This window comes from Sciurus carolinensis, chromosome 8 (assembly GCF_902686445.1).
Source record: "Sciurus carolinensis chromosome 8, mSciCar1.2, whole genome shotgun sequence".
In the NCBI taxonomy this organism is placed as follows: domain Eukaryota; kingdom Metazoa; phylum Chordata; class Mammalia; order Rodentia; family Sciuridae; genus Sciurus; species Sciurus carolinensis.
Genome location: NC_062220.1, coordinates 108,543,320 through 108,561,369, shown reverse-complemented (window position 1 = coordinate 108,561,369; position 18,050 = coordinate 108,543,320). Strand labels below are relative to the sequence as shown.

Here is an 18,050-nt window from a genome sequence, read left to right as displayed (position 1 = left end):
AATAATGGCCTTACACATTACGTATATTCACTTTATCTCCAAATGACTTGATAGATATGCAGGATGACTATAGTGTTCTTCATCAGGTCTAAATGAGAGATGATCCCTAATATTAACATTTGACAGAGCTCGACTTTATTAAAGCGAGTTGTAGCTCTGTTCATCTCATTATTCCTGCTGCAGCAGTCAACACAGGGTTTAGGGGCCAGAGAACCTGAACCACAGATTCATTTTTGTGCTTATTTTTTAAAATTTTGCCTGAAGGTTCTCTCCCTGGTTGTTTCTTACTGATGCCTAAACTTACTCTTTTAACATATAAAAATTAAGGGAGAACCAAATGCTGAGGAAATGTGTCATTCATATTTTGGGCTCTCTTTCAAATGCAACTTGATTTGTCAGAAGTTCCCCTACTAGCATTACTGCTTTCTAAGTCTGTTTATATTTTTTTAAAACTCTAATTGTTTGTAATTTTCTCCTAAAGAACTCATTTTACACCAACTTCAATTAAACCAAGGATCTGACTAGAAACCATCACATTTATCATATCATTCAATGTGACTGAATACATGTTTTAAAGGGCTAATTTAATCAAATCCTGAGTATTGAAGAGAATATTTTGCTTTCAGTTGTGCATGAACATATGGCTCCTTCTGAGAAAGTTTCCAGAGGAGGATGTGTGAGAAATATTGGCCCTCTTTATATGGTGCACCGTAGAATTCATATTTCGGAAATATCCACAGATGGATGTTGCTCTTGTTAGGCAGTGTGGGGTGGACCTGGAGTGGTTTCTGCTGACTTGTCCTTGCCCTGTCTTGTCTAGTGAGCCTGCCCCTGGGTCCCAGTGGTCACTGCAGTGGGGATGGAGTCCCACTGGTGCCATCAGAGGCCGAGGAGACTGTGTCTGTTGGCAGCTGCTTTGCATCAGAGGACACAACCGAGGACTCGGGGGTGATGAGCTCCCCCTCAGATATTATCTCTCTGGATTCGCAACATGACAGCTTGAAGTCCAAGGATAAGTGGGCCACAGACCAAGAAGACGGCAGCGACCAGGACCTCATGGGAACCCCGGAACTGGGCCCACAAAAGAGCCCCTCTTGGGAGAGAAATGGCTGCAGGAACTCACATCTGAGGTGAGTCATGGCGTGGGTGGGAAAGGAAGTCACTCCCATCCCGGGCTCTAAAGAGGGGGCTGTTTGTCATGGTAATCCAATTAATATTCACTAATATAATATCTAAACATCAGGTGCCTTCTGCAGAAATGTCTATACCATGACTTAATGGTTTTATTTATTTTTTTCTTTTCTTTCTTTTTTTCTTAATTTTTATTTTTACAGACTGCATTTTGATTCATTGAACACAAATGGGGTACAACTTTTCATTTCTCTGGGTGCACACAATGTAGATTCACACCATTCATATAATTGTACGTATATCTCTACTCTACTAAACTTACTCTCTGTCTGTCTCACTCTACTATCTTTCCTTCCCCCACCCCCTCCCACCTCATTTTCCTCTACACCATCCAGAGTTCCTCCATTCTTCTCTTGCCCACCCCCACCACACCCCGCCCCCTTTTTGCCCCCCATTATATATCATCATCCACTATCAGAGAAAACATTTGACCTTTGTTTTTTTTTGGCTTGACCTATTTCACTTAGCATAATATTCTTCAACTCCTTCCATTGCCAGCAAATGCCATAAGTTTATTCTTCTTTATGGCTCAGTAATATTCCATTGTGTATATATACCACGGTTTCTTTATCCACTCATCAATTGAAGGGCATCTCGATTGGTTCCACAATCTAGCTATTGTGAATTGAGCTACAGTTATATCTTCATGCCATTTGTAGACATGCAGGTACTTATAAATAATACATAATAATGCCTTGTATGTTTTGACACTTCAAATGAATTGTTTGAACCATACTTTTAGTTTACATTTCTACTCAACAGCATGTTTTTAATAATTACCCATGATGGTACAGGTATCATCCATTCCTTTATTTCTCCATTTTTTTATCAATGGAGATTTAGATTGTTCCAGTTTTTCAGGGCTGGGAACAATGAGCAAGTTGTACAGATATGTCTTTATTTACATGTATAGAAATTTATAGAAGAAAAATTATTAGACCTTCAGGAAAAGGCATCTTCAGCTCTATGAAATACTGGCAAATTACCATACAAAATGTTTGTCCCACTTACAGGTCCTACAGTGGTCTGTGATATCCTGTCATTCCACGTCTACAACAATATTTGAGATTAGTAGACATCTTAAGCTTTGCTGATCCTCTAGGTGTCGAATGTCATCTCATGTGACTTTAGTTTACAGTTCTCTCAATTAGTAAAGATGGATATCTTGTCTATGTTTATTAGCAATTTGAATTTCTTCTTTAATGAATTGCTTTTCGTAACCTTTGTACACGAAGAGTCTCTAAGTCTGTGACCTGCATTTACCTTTTATTGTATAATTGTCTTTAATGTTACTATCATTGATTGTATCCTTTATCTCACAGACGTATATGATCTTTGCATATTTAAGAGATGTTTACCATTACCCTAAAGGACTAAAGATAGTCTGAATTTCTTGTAAAAGTTTCAGTGTTGCTTTCTCACACCAGGGCTCTCCTCTACCTGAGGTCTATTTTGGGGCATGGTGTGAAGGAAGCATCTGTTTTTTTCAGCCCCCTTCTTTGACTCCAGCAGGATATTATGTTTCCATATATGCACTGGTCTGTTTCAGTGCCCTTCAGCACAGTACTGGTTTATTTCTTCATCTCTGCACCAACACCACAGTCTTGATTCTTTTTTTTTTTTTTTCACTATGGAAAGGCATGTTACTTCTCTTCAACCTGTCAATTTTTTTCACCTTTTACCTAACTTTAAGAACTAATCTGATGAACAATATTCTGGAAACATTAAAAGAAATAAGCAAATTTTAAAAAAATAGTCTATAAGTCGATCATCAAAATGAATTAATGTTTTGTATTTTTTATGTTTTGTTCCAACCTAGCCCATATGAACACATAAATCTTCATCTGGTTAAAGTAGTTATATGATCAGTCATATTTATTTTGATTTATTTTTGCCTAACAGTTTATCAGGAGCATTTCCCCATGTTATTATATATATATTCCCTGATAATTTTAAAATGTAACTCTTCAATCTTAAGGACAATTCCAAAGCCAAGTTCATATTCATTAGAAGGCAGCAATTGGTCCCTATCTACCTTTGCTCCACCCATGATACATTTAACTGAACTTGGCCTGTGTCATTTGTAGCTGTGAAAGAAGATCAAAATCATGGCATTTCCGTTGTAATCATTTAACATGAAGAAAAAACTTTCTATTGCAATCTCTAGGTCTGTTCATTTGTTTGCCTGGGACTTACACACGTTTGAGTTCTCCATCTAAAACTAATCAGACATTTTTAACTCTGAGCCCCAGGGATACTGCACATAGGACTCATAGTCTGCTTTGCTGGTGCTGAGACTTGATTTAAAATTGTGCTGATTTTTAGCCAAATATAAGAGTGAATGTTGTCTGTGACTGCATCAAGGATAGTCAGAGTTGGAACCTGATACTTCTTCCAAAACAGGGAACAGGATATGTTTTTCTACTGTTATCTCCTGGGTGCCATTGAATTTTGACAATATTCTGGTGGGGAGGGAGTGAATTGGGAGCCTGAAGGACCTACAGTGGAATTCCACCGCTAACAACTAGTTGCTTGGCCTTTGAGAGTTCACTGAACTTTGCCAAGCCTTATGCTCTGATGATGGTGATACTGACCCAGCAGAGGTGTCCTGACTCTGAAGAACCCAGCTCAGTATGATGCAGGACATGTGGCATAGCTATGAAGCAGTATACATTGTAAAATGACTCCTGTTAGTTTAGGAAATGGGGACACCATTGATTCTGTGCCATATTGATTATTACCTTTACTGGTAATCAATATTCATGGCAAACTTATGAATCAAGTGAGGATAGAGATGTGTCCCTTACCCCTGTCTGTGATACTATGTTATTTACCCAAAGGATGAAATCAAGTCTCTGCCCATGATTTTTTTGTGAGATGAAACACTATAATTGGGGGGGGGGGCTTTTAAATTATTTTATAAGAATTATCTCAGCTGACAAATTAAATATACCCTGAGATTTTAGAACTATATATCACCCATTTATCTACAAATACATGATTTTCAGTATACTTCAGGATGACTTGAAAACAGTGCCTATAGCATAAGGAGAGGTTGTGAACTCAATTACTCAGAGGGCTGGGTAGATAGATGGTAAGGCTAAGGGGAACTCAAGAGGTGAGCAGTCTCCAGGATGGAGGAAAGCTTGGACAGCAGCCTTTCCTCTTACCAGTCATCACCTTGTAAGGAGATTTACAGACCATATGTGGCCACTTTTTGGGGACAAGCCAAGCATCCAGATTTTTATGTGCTATCTCCCAAATTTTCAGTGTTGGCTACCAATTCAGACATTCAGGGCCATACTACACACACATGCAAGCCAGCCATACCAGTTCCCAGATATGCCCTCATCTGAGGATCAAGGGATGCTTTTGGTCATTCTGTTTCCCTTCTTGCCTGTTTGTCAACTTTGGAATACAATTGCAGTTACATGGGTATTTCCTATGCCTTAACACTTGAAAAATATCTGTTCCCAAATAGTTTAGAAAACAATTATGTCCTTCTTTTAGCCTCAATGAGATATCAAAGGCTTTTGCAATCCCTATAGGCAAAGCAACTCATGTAAATGTCTTTCCTGTGAAGGCCTCTTAGTGCTCTTTTGGATGAGTGCTCCTTGAGGGCTCTTTGGCAAGTGCTGTTCTGTGTCATTCCCCTGACACAGGTCGCACCTGGGGCAGATACAAATACTTCAGCTATCTAGATAAAGAATATGTCTCTTTTGATGAAAATGGTGCCTTCCAGTGACAAGCTTTGTGTTCACATCTGCAGATGACTGTATTGAAATCTTGGACTACACAAAGGTAGAGAAAGCTGGAGGGGGCAGGACTGAGTTCAGACAGACTGTAGGGGGCTCACCAGTCAGTAAAACGTAGGTAATGCATGGTGGAGCATGTAACAGGCTTGGACGTCCAAGCCTGACCACAGTTGAGTTGAGTGAAATGAGAAACTTGTGCAAGGGATTCATGACACAGAACCAAGTGGACACTGGAAGAGAGAAGAACCTACTCCTATTCATGAGCATGTGGCCTTAACCTTAGCCATCTGGACAGAAAAACCAGATCGAATACAGAACATTGCTGTCCATGTCCAGAAAATAGTAATCCAGGCATAGTAACAAAGAGGTTTTCTGACACCACACATTCCCAGGGAGCATAGACAGTGTCCTTGCCCAATGTAGAGTCTCTCTTTTATTGTGCCTCTGAATATGTGCCCCAAGGGCATTACTCCTGTTTTTGGTGACAAATGCCTAGTATCTGAATACAACCTCCTGTCTTTACCCCAAATGATTCTGATACCTAGTTTCTCTTGCTAATCTTAAGTATTCCACAAGGAACATTTATCCGTATGACAAAGGTCCAGGGCCTGGCTGTGATATTGACCTCTCCTTTCCCTTTAAATCCCAGACCTTAGGGGCTTAGGCAAAGCAGAGTCAGCCTTTTCCACAACTGGCAAGACCATGTCTCTAAGCTTGGAATGGATTCTGCTAAGTTTTGAAGACATCCCTTATAGTCACCCTCAGCTTGCAAGAAGTATCCACCATGGGGTCAGTCACCAGAAAAGGAATTATTACTCATGGTTTTCATCTCGCCAACGTAGTGTCTTCTATTGCCACCTTCTGTTACTTGGAAATTCACTGAACACTGTTTGGGAATAGTGGTAAGCCATTCATGACCTGAGAAAACCCAAGTGTGTAAGATCTGTGTAGTTCAGGTAGAGTTTTCTTGACTTTCTTTGTCTGTTTCCTACTCAATGTCAAAGTCATCTAGACTTCCTGGCTCTGATTGCTTAGGTTCACATATATGGAAATTGGAGGCAAATGTGTTTCCTTTAGTGCTCCTGCCACCTATCCAGAGTTTGCTGTGCAGGTTGGCCTCAGCTACAAGCTATCTTTTTTCCTTTGTGCAGTTATGTGGTTCTGGGCAGTGGTATTTAGAGGCTCAGCTCATTGTTGCTGCAGCTGCTACTTCATCACTGGCAGCATTGGTGGGTACCACCCAATGCCCTTAGGGCCAAGGACTTAAACTGAAGAGTCTCAAGAGAAAATCCCTAACTTCTAAAAAGAGCAAGTGTGGATGCTTGCTAATGATGGCAATATGTTGTCGTACTGCAGTTTGAAAAGGATATGTTTCCCATAAAGTCATTTGATTGAATCCAGTTGTAAATTTTCACTGCAAAATAAGTCTGTACTCTCAATTCAAACTTGACCTTGGAAATGGGATATCAACTTTCCAGAGTCTTCCTCTAAACTTAGTACAGGCAGTAAATAAACTCCTCAAGAGAATTCAGAGATATGCTTTTGGTGGTTGCCCGTTGTTCTGGGAACACATAGAATAGCCCTCAGTGAAGATTACTTGAGCCTCAGGAATGGTTCTCCCCTGGGTAAGTGGCTCCCACTCATGGTGCATGGGCTTACAAATCTCTCCTGAGATACATTTGTCCTCTGTCTGTGATCCAGGACAAAATGCCTAATTCTTCAAGATATGCTTAATGTAAAGATTAAAATTCCATAGTTAGACTGCCTGTGGTCACAGTGCCCATTGCTCATAGCAGTCTACCTTGGGAGCCACAACTTCACTCCTTGCTTCAATTTTCTTGTCAGTGAAATTAAGATGGGTAGTACCTCCCCCTTAGAATAGTACCTGGCACATTGCCAGCTTTCAAAACTGGTAGCTAATTATTATTGTTATTGTTACTATTTACAACTGGAGGAGGAAGACATTTTTATTTATAACTGCATCTAACTTAGATTATCTTTCTCTTTTTAAAAACTTTCTTTGAAAAAAATGATAGACTGATATGAGGAGATGCAGAGAGAAGTGCCTCCTTCTACCAGAGATGAAATAAGTGTGGAATTAGTATTATTTCTGAACACTTGAATCCCAGAAGTAAACGACATCATCAGACAATTCATCTATTTTGTGTAAATACTGTGAAACTCTTGAGTTCTGGGGTTCCATCATTTGGGAACATCAGTTCTGTAGGACTGCTGTAAGGAGTAAAAGAGAGTGAATAAGTAGGTTGCAAGCTTTTTTCTTCTTCTTCTTCTTTTTTCTTGTTTTTAACGTAGGACCAAAATCAAACACATGCAGAGGTCCCAAAGATAGAAAGTAAAACTTCTCCAAGTGAAGGGGCCCTCCCTGTGGTGCCCACTGCCCTTACCTGCTGTCTAACAACTCTTTTTAAAGTTCCTTCTCAGCTCCCACTTGTCCATGAGTGGTGCAGGTGATGACTGCTGAAGTGCTTTGTGAGAAATGGGTGCATTGCCTGCAGGAATTGTGGTCTCAAGTCTTCTTAGGAGCTCATCATACAGTGGAGAGGCTGGAAAGAGAGCCAGGCCCAGGATTTCCTGGTCACTATGGCCTCTTGAGCCCTGAAATGTTCTAACTGTTGAGTTCTGACCACAGGAGCATTTGAATCATTTAACACCATCCAGAACCCTGAAACTTCATAACTTTTAGGGCCTTGTGACTACTACAACACTTAGAAATACGTTATGCATTCTAGACCCCTTCTAGAACCCCAGAACTTTGTAACCACGTTTTCAAGGGAGCATTTAAAACACAAGAACTTGGTGAGTTACACACTCCAGTAGTGTAACCACAAGGGCCCTTTAAAAATGTCATTTCACTGCCTTCTGTCTTACCAATTTTCTGACAAGAATTCCACCGTTGTTTGAATGGTTCCACATCTGTCAATAAGGTATCATTTTCTTCTGGTTGACTTTAAGTGTTTTCCTTCATCCTTGGTTTATAAGTGCTGTCATGTGTCTGGACTTGGACTTCTTGGGGTTTCTCCTACCAAGGTTTGCTAAGCTGTTGAAGTCTGTAGATTCATGTCTTTCATCACATTTGGGAAACTGAGTCATAATTTCTTTCTGTACCATAGTCTCTCTTCTCATTTTGGATCTCTGATGACATTAATGCTAGATCATCTCATATGATCATTAAAAATAACAGCAGCAGCAGCAGCCACAACAAATTTTCTTCTCTCCATTGTTTGTTTGGAGAATACTCTGTTGATCAATCTTCCAGTTCACTTACATGGATGGGGCTTCCTGGGCACCCTATGCTTGGTGACTTTCTGGGCCACAGTCTTGCTCTCACTGAATGTTATTGAGGCCTGCTTCTGTCAGAGCCTGTGAAAATGGTCATCTCTTCTGGGTTTCTGGACCACTACCCATAAACTCCTCTGAGTTGTGAACTTGCACTGACCCAAACATCCATCCCACCCTCTGCCTGACTGAGCTAAGGGTTTCTAACTCTTTTGGGGGGCATAATTCACTTTACAAAATTCAGTGCCCCTAGAACCCAAAAGAAAGAACAATTCCACATGAGTGCACTTGGCTATTATGTCATTAGCAATCATGGAGGGGTTTAATATCTCCAGTTCCCAGAGCCCATATGCTCCCTCCCTGGGACCTCTAGCAATGACCAGGAGGAGATTTTGGATAGAGAGGCTGCATGACTGTAAAGCACCCAGCCACTGCTGCAGGGAGGTCCACCCCTGCCCACTGGCCCATCCCTGCCGACTGGCCCACCTCTTACTCCCCTGCACACGGGATAATGGAGATGATGCCACAGACCATTCTGGAATGTCCAGTACCTTTCCAGATGTGTCTTCTCCAATGGCTGCTACCCACCTTCTCCACACATCTCAGGGAGGAGCGTGAAGACCAGGAAAGGGAGTCTTTTTGACCAAAGCAATCAGCTCAAATGGAATCAACTTTACAGTGGCTCAAAGGCAGAATCTCTTGTTGACACAAGGTCAAGGGCAGCGAGTCCGAGACCCTGTCTACCTCAGCTCAAGGCAAGTAAGTCCCCATCTAAACTGGCTCAAGGTGCATTAGTATCTATCCTGAACAGGAGAGGGAAGCACAGTGGTCCAGGCCTTGGAGTGGACCCTAGCCCTTGCCCAGAGGCCTCCCACTCTGGGTGTTGTTTCTCCCATTTTTTTTTTCTCCCATTTTTTTTTTTAAATATTTTTTAAGATGTTGATAGACCTTTATTTTATTCATTTATTTTTATGTGGTGCTGAGGATCAAACCCAGTGCCTCACATATGCTAGGCAAGCACTCTACCACTGAGCCACAACCACAACCTCCCCTTTTTTTAAACTGATTTTTTTTAACCTTTGGAAGATCAATTTTATCATACAATTTGTAAAAGCAGAAATTTATTAGGAACCATCTCTGCTGTCTCAGAGAAGAGCAGGGCAGACGGAAATGCCCCAGGGAAGAGAGTCTCTGATGCCTCTGGCAGGTGGGAGTGGAGGAGAGTCCTGATGGATCCAGATACGCTCCTGGCTGGAATCTACATGGAGAAGTGAAAGCCAGTCTGCGTGCCATGCTCCTATAGCTGTTTGAGTCCACTTCCTGTCAGATTCTGTGCCATGATGTCAGGACACTCAGAGCTCAGGGTCTTCTGACTGTCCATCGGTCTGTCTGTGTCATGTGTGCATGTTCACTGGAGCCACTCTGTTTTGGAACCTGGGGTATCTGTGGTCTCCTTCCTTTGGAGCCACTCTTCCCCTGAAGCTGGGCCTGTGTAAGCAACGCACGCAGCAGCACAGCTGTTGAATGCAGGTGATGATCCTCCTCACCACTCCCTTCCAGCCCGTCTCTGTCATGGGATTGCCCTGTGGAGGTACCCTGGGAGGCCAAGATGCCACCTTCTGTGACCAGGCTATGGGGGTTGGGCCTGGGGCACAGGGTCCTGCTGGGAGGCTAGGCTAGAGGGGTGTCTTCACATGGAGGAAGCAGAGAGGAATGGCAGGCACGCTGGCACTTGGATCACCCTTCTGCCCTGACTGCTTGGCCTCCTCAGGCTGCTGCTGCTCACAGGGCAAGAAAAGGGCAGGCTGGCTGACACTCTTGTTGGGGTGGGCACTGGGAGGATCCTTGGGGCCTGGGCGAGGCTCAACTACCAGACGTTGCACAGGCTTGGCCTGGAGTTCACAACCTGCCCCCTGGGTTCTCTGGTGCCAGAGGATGAGGCAGGTAGCCATGGCCCCACCAAATTTGTGATTTGCCAGAGACACCCAGGTATTATAGGGGTCATAACCCATGTCAAATGATGGTCATGACGACAGGGTCGGGCCTTTTGGGGAGTGGCTCGCTATGATCACTGGGTGAAGACTCCTCGCCCTGGCTCAGCCATGGGTGTCCCATTACCTGCTCTAGGGTAGGTAGGCCTCTGTGTGTCGTTCACTGTCAGGATTTGCTGGATAAGGTTCCATGCTCCCTCAGAAACATACGGAGGAATGTTGTAGCTTGCCTATGTGACCCACTTCTCCAGCTTTCTAGGGGTGCTCACCCTAAATGGCCTTCTCGCTGTGAGCATAAAACAGGGTGACACCCGGCAAAGGTCTGGAGCCTCCTCAAGGCACACCCCTCAAAGCTGTTAGGTTGCGGTTGAAGCGTCAACAGGAATTTTGGAGAGAGACGCATGTTCCAACCATAGCACCAAATAAACAAGAGCGCAGGGAGTTGTTCCCCACTAGATGTGCCCTATGCGAGGGGAGTCCTTCAGGTTGAGCAGGACACAGGACTCAGAACTCAGATCTCCTTGAAAGCAGAATGATCTCTGGTAAAGCATATTTATGAGAAATATAAAAGCTAGTGCCACTTTTGTTTTCTACAAGATGTAAGAGAATAATATAGCAGAAAACCCCAACTGTGTTCTGTGCTATTGAACACACAGTGCATATGCATGTCACATGGGGACATCAGCAGCTGAGGGGGTGGGGACGGAGAGGCACAGCAGCAGCTGTCTCTACACTACTGAAGCTGCCCTGCTGCAGGTTTGCATCAGCATGGTGTCCCTTTCTCATGTTAAATGTAACCCCCATTGGGAACCACAAAGAAATACCTACAGGACATACCCTAAGTGAGAAGTACAAGAATTAAAATATTTCATTACAAACGTCAACTAGACAGGAGAGAAGATAGTCATGTATTGACATAAGTTACACTGAAGCATAACTTGCCCTGTTCTCCTTATAAGGGAGCAAGCCAGGCTGAACCATGACCTCACCCTAGCCCCTCATGACCCCTCTTAGGTAATTACATCATAGTATTGCCACTTCTTAAAAAAAGACCTTACCATTCAGTGTGGAGATTTGAACCTACACATGTCTTTGGGGGATATGATTTAATCCATGGCACTCCCTGGTCCTCCCTATCTGAGAGTTTTTATTAATAGGTGTTGACTTTTGTCGTATAATTATTCTACAGCAATCCGTACCATCATATGTCTTTCTTGGCTTGTCCATAAAGTGCCTTATATAGGGACATTTATATCTACGTTCATGATGGACGTGGGTCTGTCAATTTTGGGTTTCTTTTACGGTTTTATTCTGGCACCATCTTTACTGGTTTCATGGCCGGGTAATACCAGCTTCATGAAATACATCGTGAATTGTTCCCTATTCTTCTACTTCCTGGTAATGTTTGTCTATGATTGATATTAATCCTTCTTCAAATGTGTGGTAGAAGTCTCCAGTGATATCATCTTCACCCAAAGACCTTTGTGGAGCTTTTCACTTAATTTCCTTGATGGCCACCCAGCCATCTAAACGTCCATGGTGTGTTACCGTTCCTGCTTCTCCAGACGCTGCCCACTTGGTCCATGGGTTAGTCTTCATGATTATTTTTTTTTTCCTTGTGCTGGTTTTGGGTTTAGTTTGATCATCATTTTTCTGTTTCTGAAAGTGGAAGTTTAGGTTATTTATTTGAGAACCTTCTCCTCGTCTAATGTAAGCATTTGATGCTATGAATCTCTCTCTAAGCAGTGTTTTCATCACACCCACAAACTTTGATATGATGTCTTTTAATTGTTGTTCAGTTCCAGATATTTTTCTCAATTTTCCCCTTCAGTAGTCTAGACATCTCTTAAAGAGCTCAAAAAGAGAAAAAATAGTGTCTTCTGTTTACCCATATATTTGTTATTTGTTTTTTTTCTTTTTATCCCTGATGCCTGGGTTTCCTTCCAGTGTCATTTTCTGTCTCTCTGAAGGACCAAGGGTTATTTTTGTTAACAAGTATGCTGGCTCTTAGCTTTGCTTTATATGAAGATATATTTATTTTTCCTTCCTTTCTGAAGAATATTTTTGATATATGGGATTTTGGTTTCCTTAATGGCTACCCTACCGTATAGTAATTTGGCTACTGAGTACTTGCCAAGCGACTAGTCCAAATTGAAATGTTTTGTTGGAGTAAAATATGCACCAAATCTGGTACAAAAAAGAAAAAAAAATGTGTGGAAATAAATAATATTAAACTTGAAATATTTAACTAAAATTAAATCCACCTATTTCTTTTTACTTTTTAAATGTGACTTCAAGGAGATCTTAAACTGTGTGTATGCCTCCTGTTTTATTGGACATCATTGTACACTCTGCAACTTTGTCAATACAGACACATTTACAAGTGGGTTGGGGAAGTTAAGTGTATATGACTGTCACCTGCTCTGTCTTCCCAGGCTTCTTGCCTTTAGTTTGTCCAGTCACGAATTCTGAAATCACAGTGTTGGTTGGTCTGGTTGTCATCAGCAAATTGAATCACACCTGAAAACAACATCATTCTTTTTCATTAATTCTCCCATTGCACACATTACCTAGACTCTTACGTCAGAAACAAACGTGACCTGGTGTGCTATGAATAGATCTTGTAAATCTTGTGAATTTCAGATTTACTATCCCAGCAAATGAAAACAAAATATCAAAAAACCTTTATTTCTCCTGGTGCTAATTGGACAGGATGGTTCCCTGCTGTCATTTTGCAGGGAGCTGGGTGAACCAAGGGCAGGAGGCCAGGTAGGGCCTGTGCCCCCTCAGCCAGGTGGAGGCAGTTACTCTCTGCCTGTACCCTCAAAGGAGTAGACCTCAGGATGAACCTCAGGAGGCAACCCCACCTCCTGGGAAGACTGGTGTGAAACTCCCCAGTGCTGTTCTCTGTTCCTCATATCCTGTGCAGCAGTGGCTCTAGCTTTATCATGTTCTCTGTAGTCACTGACTGTGTGAGAAAATAGCTCTGGCCGTGTTTATTCAATATGTGCAGCCCGATAGCAAAACGCCTGCCCTATGTTTGTCTGATTTTTATTTCTTTATCTTCAGCCATTTAAAAAAAAAAAGGTCAACAAGAAACGTGTCTGAAGATTGGGTGTAGGTGGAGGGTAGGGAGGAAGCCTAGGAGAGGAACATCTGTGCCCATTTGCCTTACTCCTACCAACAGAGATGGTGCTTCTTGCCCACTGTTGCCTTAAAGACACTCAAGCTTAATGCTGTCATGCTGAGCCCACAGGGAGCTTCCCTCCAAGCCCAGTGACTAACTAAGAACATTAATCTGGTGGTTTTTCCAAGAAGGAGGAATAATTATAATCTACCAGTAACCCGTTGGGAAGAAGATGGAAATGAGGAAGAAAAGCAAATATCACTAATCTCTGTCTCTGAAAATCTTATATTGAAAAGCAAAATAGACATGTTTCCTCTGGCTTTGGCTTTGACTAGAAAATCTCTTCACCCAGAAGCCCAGAACCCAGAACATAGCATCAACAGAAGAACAATTTACAGAAGCAGTTGACAGGGTGTATCTACCCTCCCTCAGAGATATCAGGGGTTTGGCAAGCTCCAGAGGAACACCAATCAAGGCCCTGGCTCACCTCAGCCCCTTCTTCACTCCACAGCGCACCCAGGGCTGGTTGCTGCTAGCATGTGTCCATGCTCTCTTCTGGGACATGCAGATTCCTAAGGACCCAGACCCTCAGTGCCTCCTAGAGTGATATGATCTGAATAAAAGCAAACACTTTGAAGTAAACGTGTGTATGTAATTTTGTTTAACTGGGCTTCCAGCATCCTAAACCAAGAGTAAGCATTTTAAAAGTGCTCTATTTTCCACTGCCAGAGAGCAAGGCCAAGGCCATGGTAGAATGGGGATGTGTTAGCAAGGCCTGGGACTGCGTAGCACCATCCATGGACAAGCCTGTGAGATCCAAGTGAGGCAGGCTACAGGAAGGGACAAGGCAGGAAAGAGAAACACAGGCACAAGAGAATCGGACTGAGCTTGAGTCCTCATACTTCAACAAGAGAACTTGACTCCACTGGAGGGCATGGGAGAGACCAGCTCAGAGTCCCCAAGCCCTTGGAGCCCAGCTACTGATGCTCTCTATGAAGCAGGTACAGCTGAGCCTGGCTAGGGGAATGTTAAAGGTCTGAGATAGCTCTGGTCTACTGCTGTGTTCTCATGATGGTGGTCATACTAACAGCTATGTACTGGCATCATTGGGCTCACAGTAAGAACACAAGGTCATATAGACTGTACATGGCATTAAAACATAGAATTAACTGGAGAATGAAAATGTTATTTGAAATTTTGTTCATTAAAAATATCACTTTTTATTTTTATAGACTACATTTTGATTCATTGTACACAAAGGGGGTACAGCTTTTCATTTCTATGTTTGTGCATGATGTAGATTCATACCATTCATGTAATCATATATGTACATACGGTAATGATGTCTGTCTCATCCACCATTTTTCATACCCCTGCCCCCTCCTCCCTTTAATTTCCCTCTACATAAAATTCCTCTATTCTGTCACCCTCAAACCATTTTTTTTACTAAAACAAGTATAATTCTAAAGTAAAAGGATAAAACAGTTACCATAATTCCTTCTTTTTAATAAGTCATACTGGTGTGTTTGTTGATGTCTGAATTTTATCTCACCCTTGTCCACAGGCATATGACAGATTTTTTTTTTTTTTTCTGCAACATGGGGTTTGAACCCAGGGGAGCTGTACCCCTGAACCATGTCCCCAGCCCAGCCCTTTTTACTTTTCATTTTGAGAAAGGATCTCTCTAAGTTGCTGAGGCTGGCCTCAAACTTGTGACCCTCCTGCTACAGATTCCCGAGTAACTGGGATTACAGATGTCTACCAGCACACCCAGTGGCAGGTGCTATTTTTACATCATCGTAGTTCTCCTACATATAGTTAAAAGTCTTAGTTTATTCATAAAATGTGCTAGGTGACACATTGGTCTGTATTTCTACATAGGATTCATGATTGTTAGAGTTACTGTTAAAGCCTTTTGCCACATGCAGTGATTTAGACAGTTTTCCCTACTGTTGGACACATTTTAGAATTCTTCACATAAGTACAATGACTACTGTTGTGTTTATATTTTTCCTTCTTTTGGATTGTTTTCTTAAGATAAATTGTAAAAATAGACACTAGCACACCAAGGTTGCTACAAAGATACAGTGATTTTTGTTCTGTGTGTTGTTGTATGCTTCTACATTTTTTTCCAGTTAAAACCAGTAAAAGTGTGTGTCTCTCACATTCATTGCATCTTTATCAGCTCCGGATGATGTATTTTTATATTTTTTGCTAGTTTTAATGTTTACAAAAGCAATGCAGTTTTTATTTTAAATTCGTTTTTAGTTTTTATTAATATTATTTTTTCAATGCCTCCTAGAGTGATACGATCACACATAGTCTGAATAAAAGCACACTCTTTGAAGTAAAAGTGTGTATGTAATTTTGTTTGGCTGGGCTTCCAGCATCTTAAACCAAGAGTAAGCATTTTAAAAGTGCTCTATTTTCCTTCGCAAATATTATTTTGTCCACCAATTTCCATATTTTCTTCCAATATGTATTTTATTAAATATTTAAATTTATTTATACCATCACATTCTATGAAAGAGAAAATGCTTTTATAAAATGCATTCAAATAATTAAAGTCTGAGGCCAAAGCAATGGGAAGGACAATTGTGCACCTCTTGTGGTCCTTATTAATTGGTCCACATGCACACACATCTCTGACCAGCCGCCTTTGTCTGGCTTGTCAGAGGACATTAGCTGAGACTGATTCTGAAGCCACTTCCTGGCTCCCAAATGGACATAGTCACTAAGAAAGAAAGAAAGACTCATTTATCGGAATAAAAACTTCGCTGCGTAAGTGAGGATTGTGCAAGGCATATTTTATGCATCATTATCTGGGCCTGATTAGCAACGATGGAGATTGGTCCTCAATTTTAACAATCAGCGGAAAAGAACCTTCAGCTTTCACTAAAGAGAGACAATTGCCTTAGACATGTCTCTGTGTTTTCTGCACAATAGGAAAATAGAGGCAATAGCCCTTGCAAAGACAGCTCTCAAATTGTTTTGGCAGCAGTTGTCTCACGGATGCCATTGTCCCCTTGACGCAAATCAGGCACCATCCTGCTCTCCTGAGCAGGCAGGCTGACATCTTCTGGGACACCCTGTGCCACAGGGGGCTGCATTGTGCTTCTTGGCCTCAGACATGGCCTGGCCACCTGGTTGGCAAAGCCCAGGCTTTGGAGCAGGTACACCTGGCTCTGAATGCTGGTGTGATTTTCTGCAGGTCTCCTTGGCTCTCTGCATACCATTTCCTATCTGTACAATGATGATAACAACACTACCTATCTTATAAATTTCTTGTGTGGATTCTTGTAAAATAATCTGTACAAAAGAGACCTGTTCAGGGCCTGGCATGAGACAGTTACCTGCTCTGAAACAAAGGCTTGCCAGGCCATCTCCTCCTATTGGGTCTCAAAGGAGGCACTTGGGGAGGAGCATGAGGGGCAAGAACGGGAGCTCTTGTACTGCTGCAGTCTCTACAAGTTTGCTACCACCTTCACCATTGTCTTCATGTTCCCAGTGACAGGCCTGGGAGTACAACTCTGGGTGGCATGATTAACCTTCCCTTGCATGCCCCTGTCTCCTCCATCACTTGCCCAACACAGGAATTAAGCCAGAGTAAAAACTTGATGAAGGAACAGATCAAAGAGTATATGAAAGCCTTTTATTATAGAGGAATGGCAAGTCTGTCCTTTTTAGAATCTGCAGGTAGGTCATTGCTAGGGATGGTGCAGATGGAGACATGAACTTGAAAAGTTGACAGGGCTTCTGGAAACCACCCAAGGAGCCTGAATGTCCTCCCCATAGTTCTTCTAACAGTGAACTGCATGGCCATGCCCTGTGCCAAAGCATGCAGCCTGCATCACTGGGGCCCTAAAGGACACTGAGAGAAATCCCAAGTGCTCAGGGACAGCTTAACACATAGGGTCCAGGAGTGAGCTGGACCAGCCCCGGCTACCAAATACATGTACATACTGGGGATTCAGAGTCCTCCTCTTATTATCAGGTGCTAGGTATAGGTGACTGCTGCCACGTGACACAGGTGGGCAAGCAGATCCCATTGCACATGAACTTGTTTTTGTGTAGCAGAATTTATAATTGGACTTTGGACTGTAGACTGAATGGTACTGTGTGTGGTTTGGGTGTTGCTAAAACTTTGGGATCACCAGCACACACACCCCACATATGCACACATGCCACATACGTATCTCCCACACACACATGCTTACACACTCATACCATACATATGCACATACACATCACTCACATACCCCCCCAACACACACATACACAAAACCTGTCTCAGTAGTTGTAAGAACAATGGTGGGCTAATGAGTATGTGACTGTTTGAATTTGAATATGAACTGTCCCATTCCTTTTTTTTTTTTTTTTTTTTTTGCGGTGCTGGGGATTGAACTCAGGGACTTGTGCTTGCAACACAAGCACTCTACCGACTGAGCTATCTCCCCAGTCCATTGTCCAATTCTTAACTATTTCTGGAAAGGAGTTCATTATATCATTACTGAGAGAAGTAAATAAGTGCTCTTCCTTTCTCTTTGGCCTTCCCTAGATCTGAAAAAGCTACCATAGTTTTAAATAATGATGAAGAATTATTCACTGCTGGACAATTCCATAAAACCTTGGCAGAACTTGATGAAGAACTGGAAGGTGAGAGCTACCTACTATTTTGATAGTATACTG

General features: G+C 42.2%; 1 protein-coding gene across 5 annotated transcripts in view; it reads left to right on the top strand.

Annotated features, from left to right (window-relative positions):
* Nucleotides 1-18,050, top strand: part of Cobl (cordon-bleu WH2 repeat protein) — a 271,478-nt gene that overhangs the window by 232,791 nt on the left and 20,637 nt on the right. For all 5 annotated transcript variants that reach the window (XM_047560611.1, XM_047560608.1, XM_047560612.1 and 2 more), the window contains 2 exons: nt 821-1,130; nt 17,920-18,017. In XM_047560611.1, the coding sequence (XP_047416567.1) occupies nt 821-1,130; nt 17,920-18,017 (408 nt within the window). The remainder of the gene's footprint in view (nt 1-820; nt 1,131-17,919; nt 18,018-18,050) is intronic.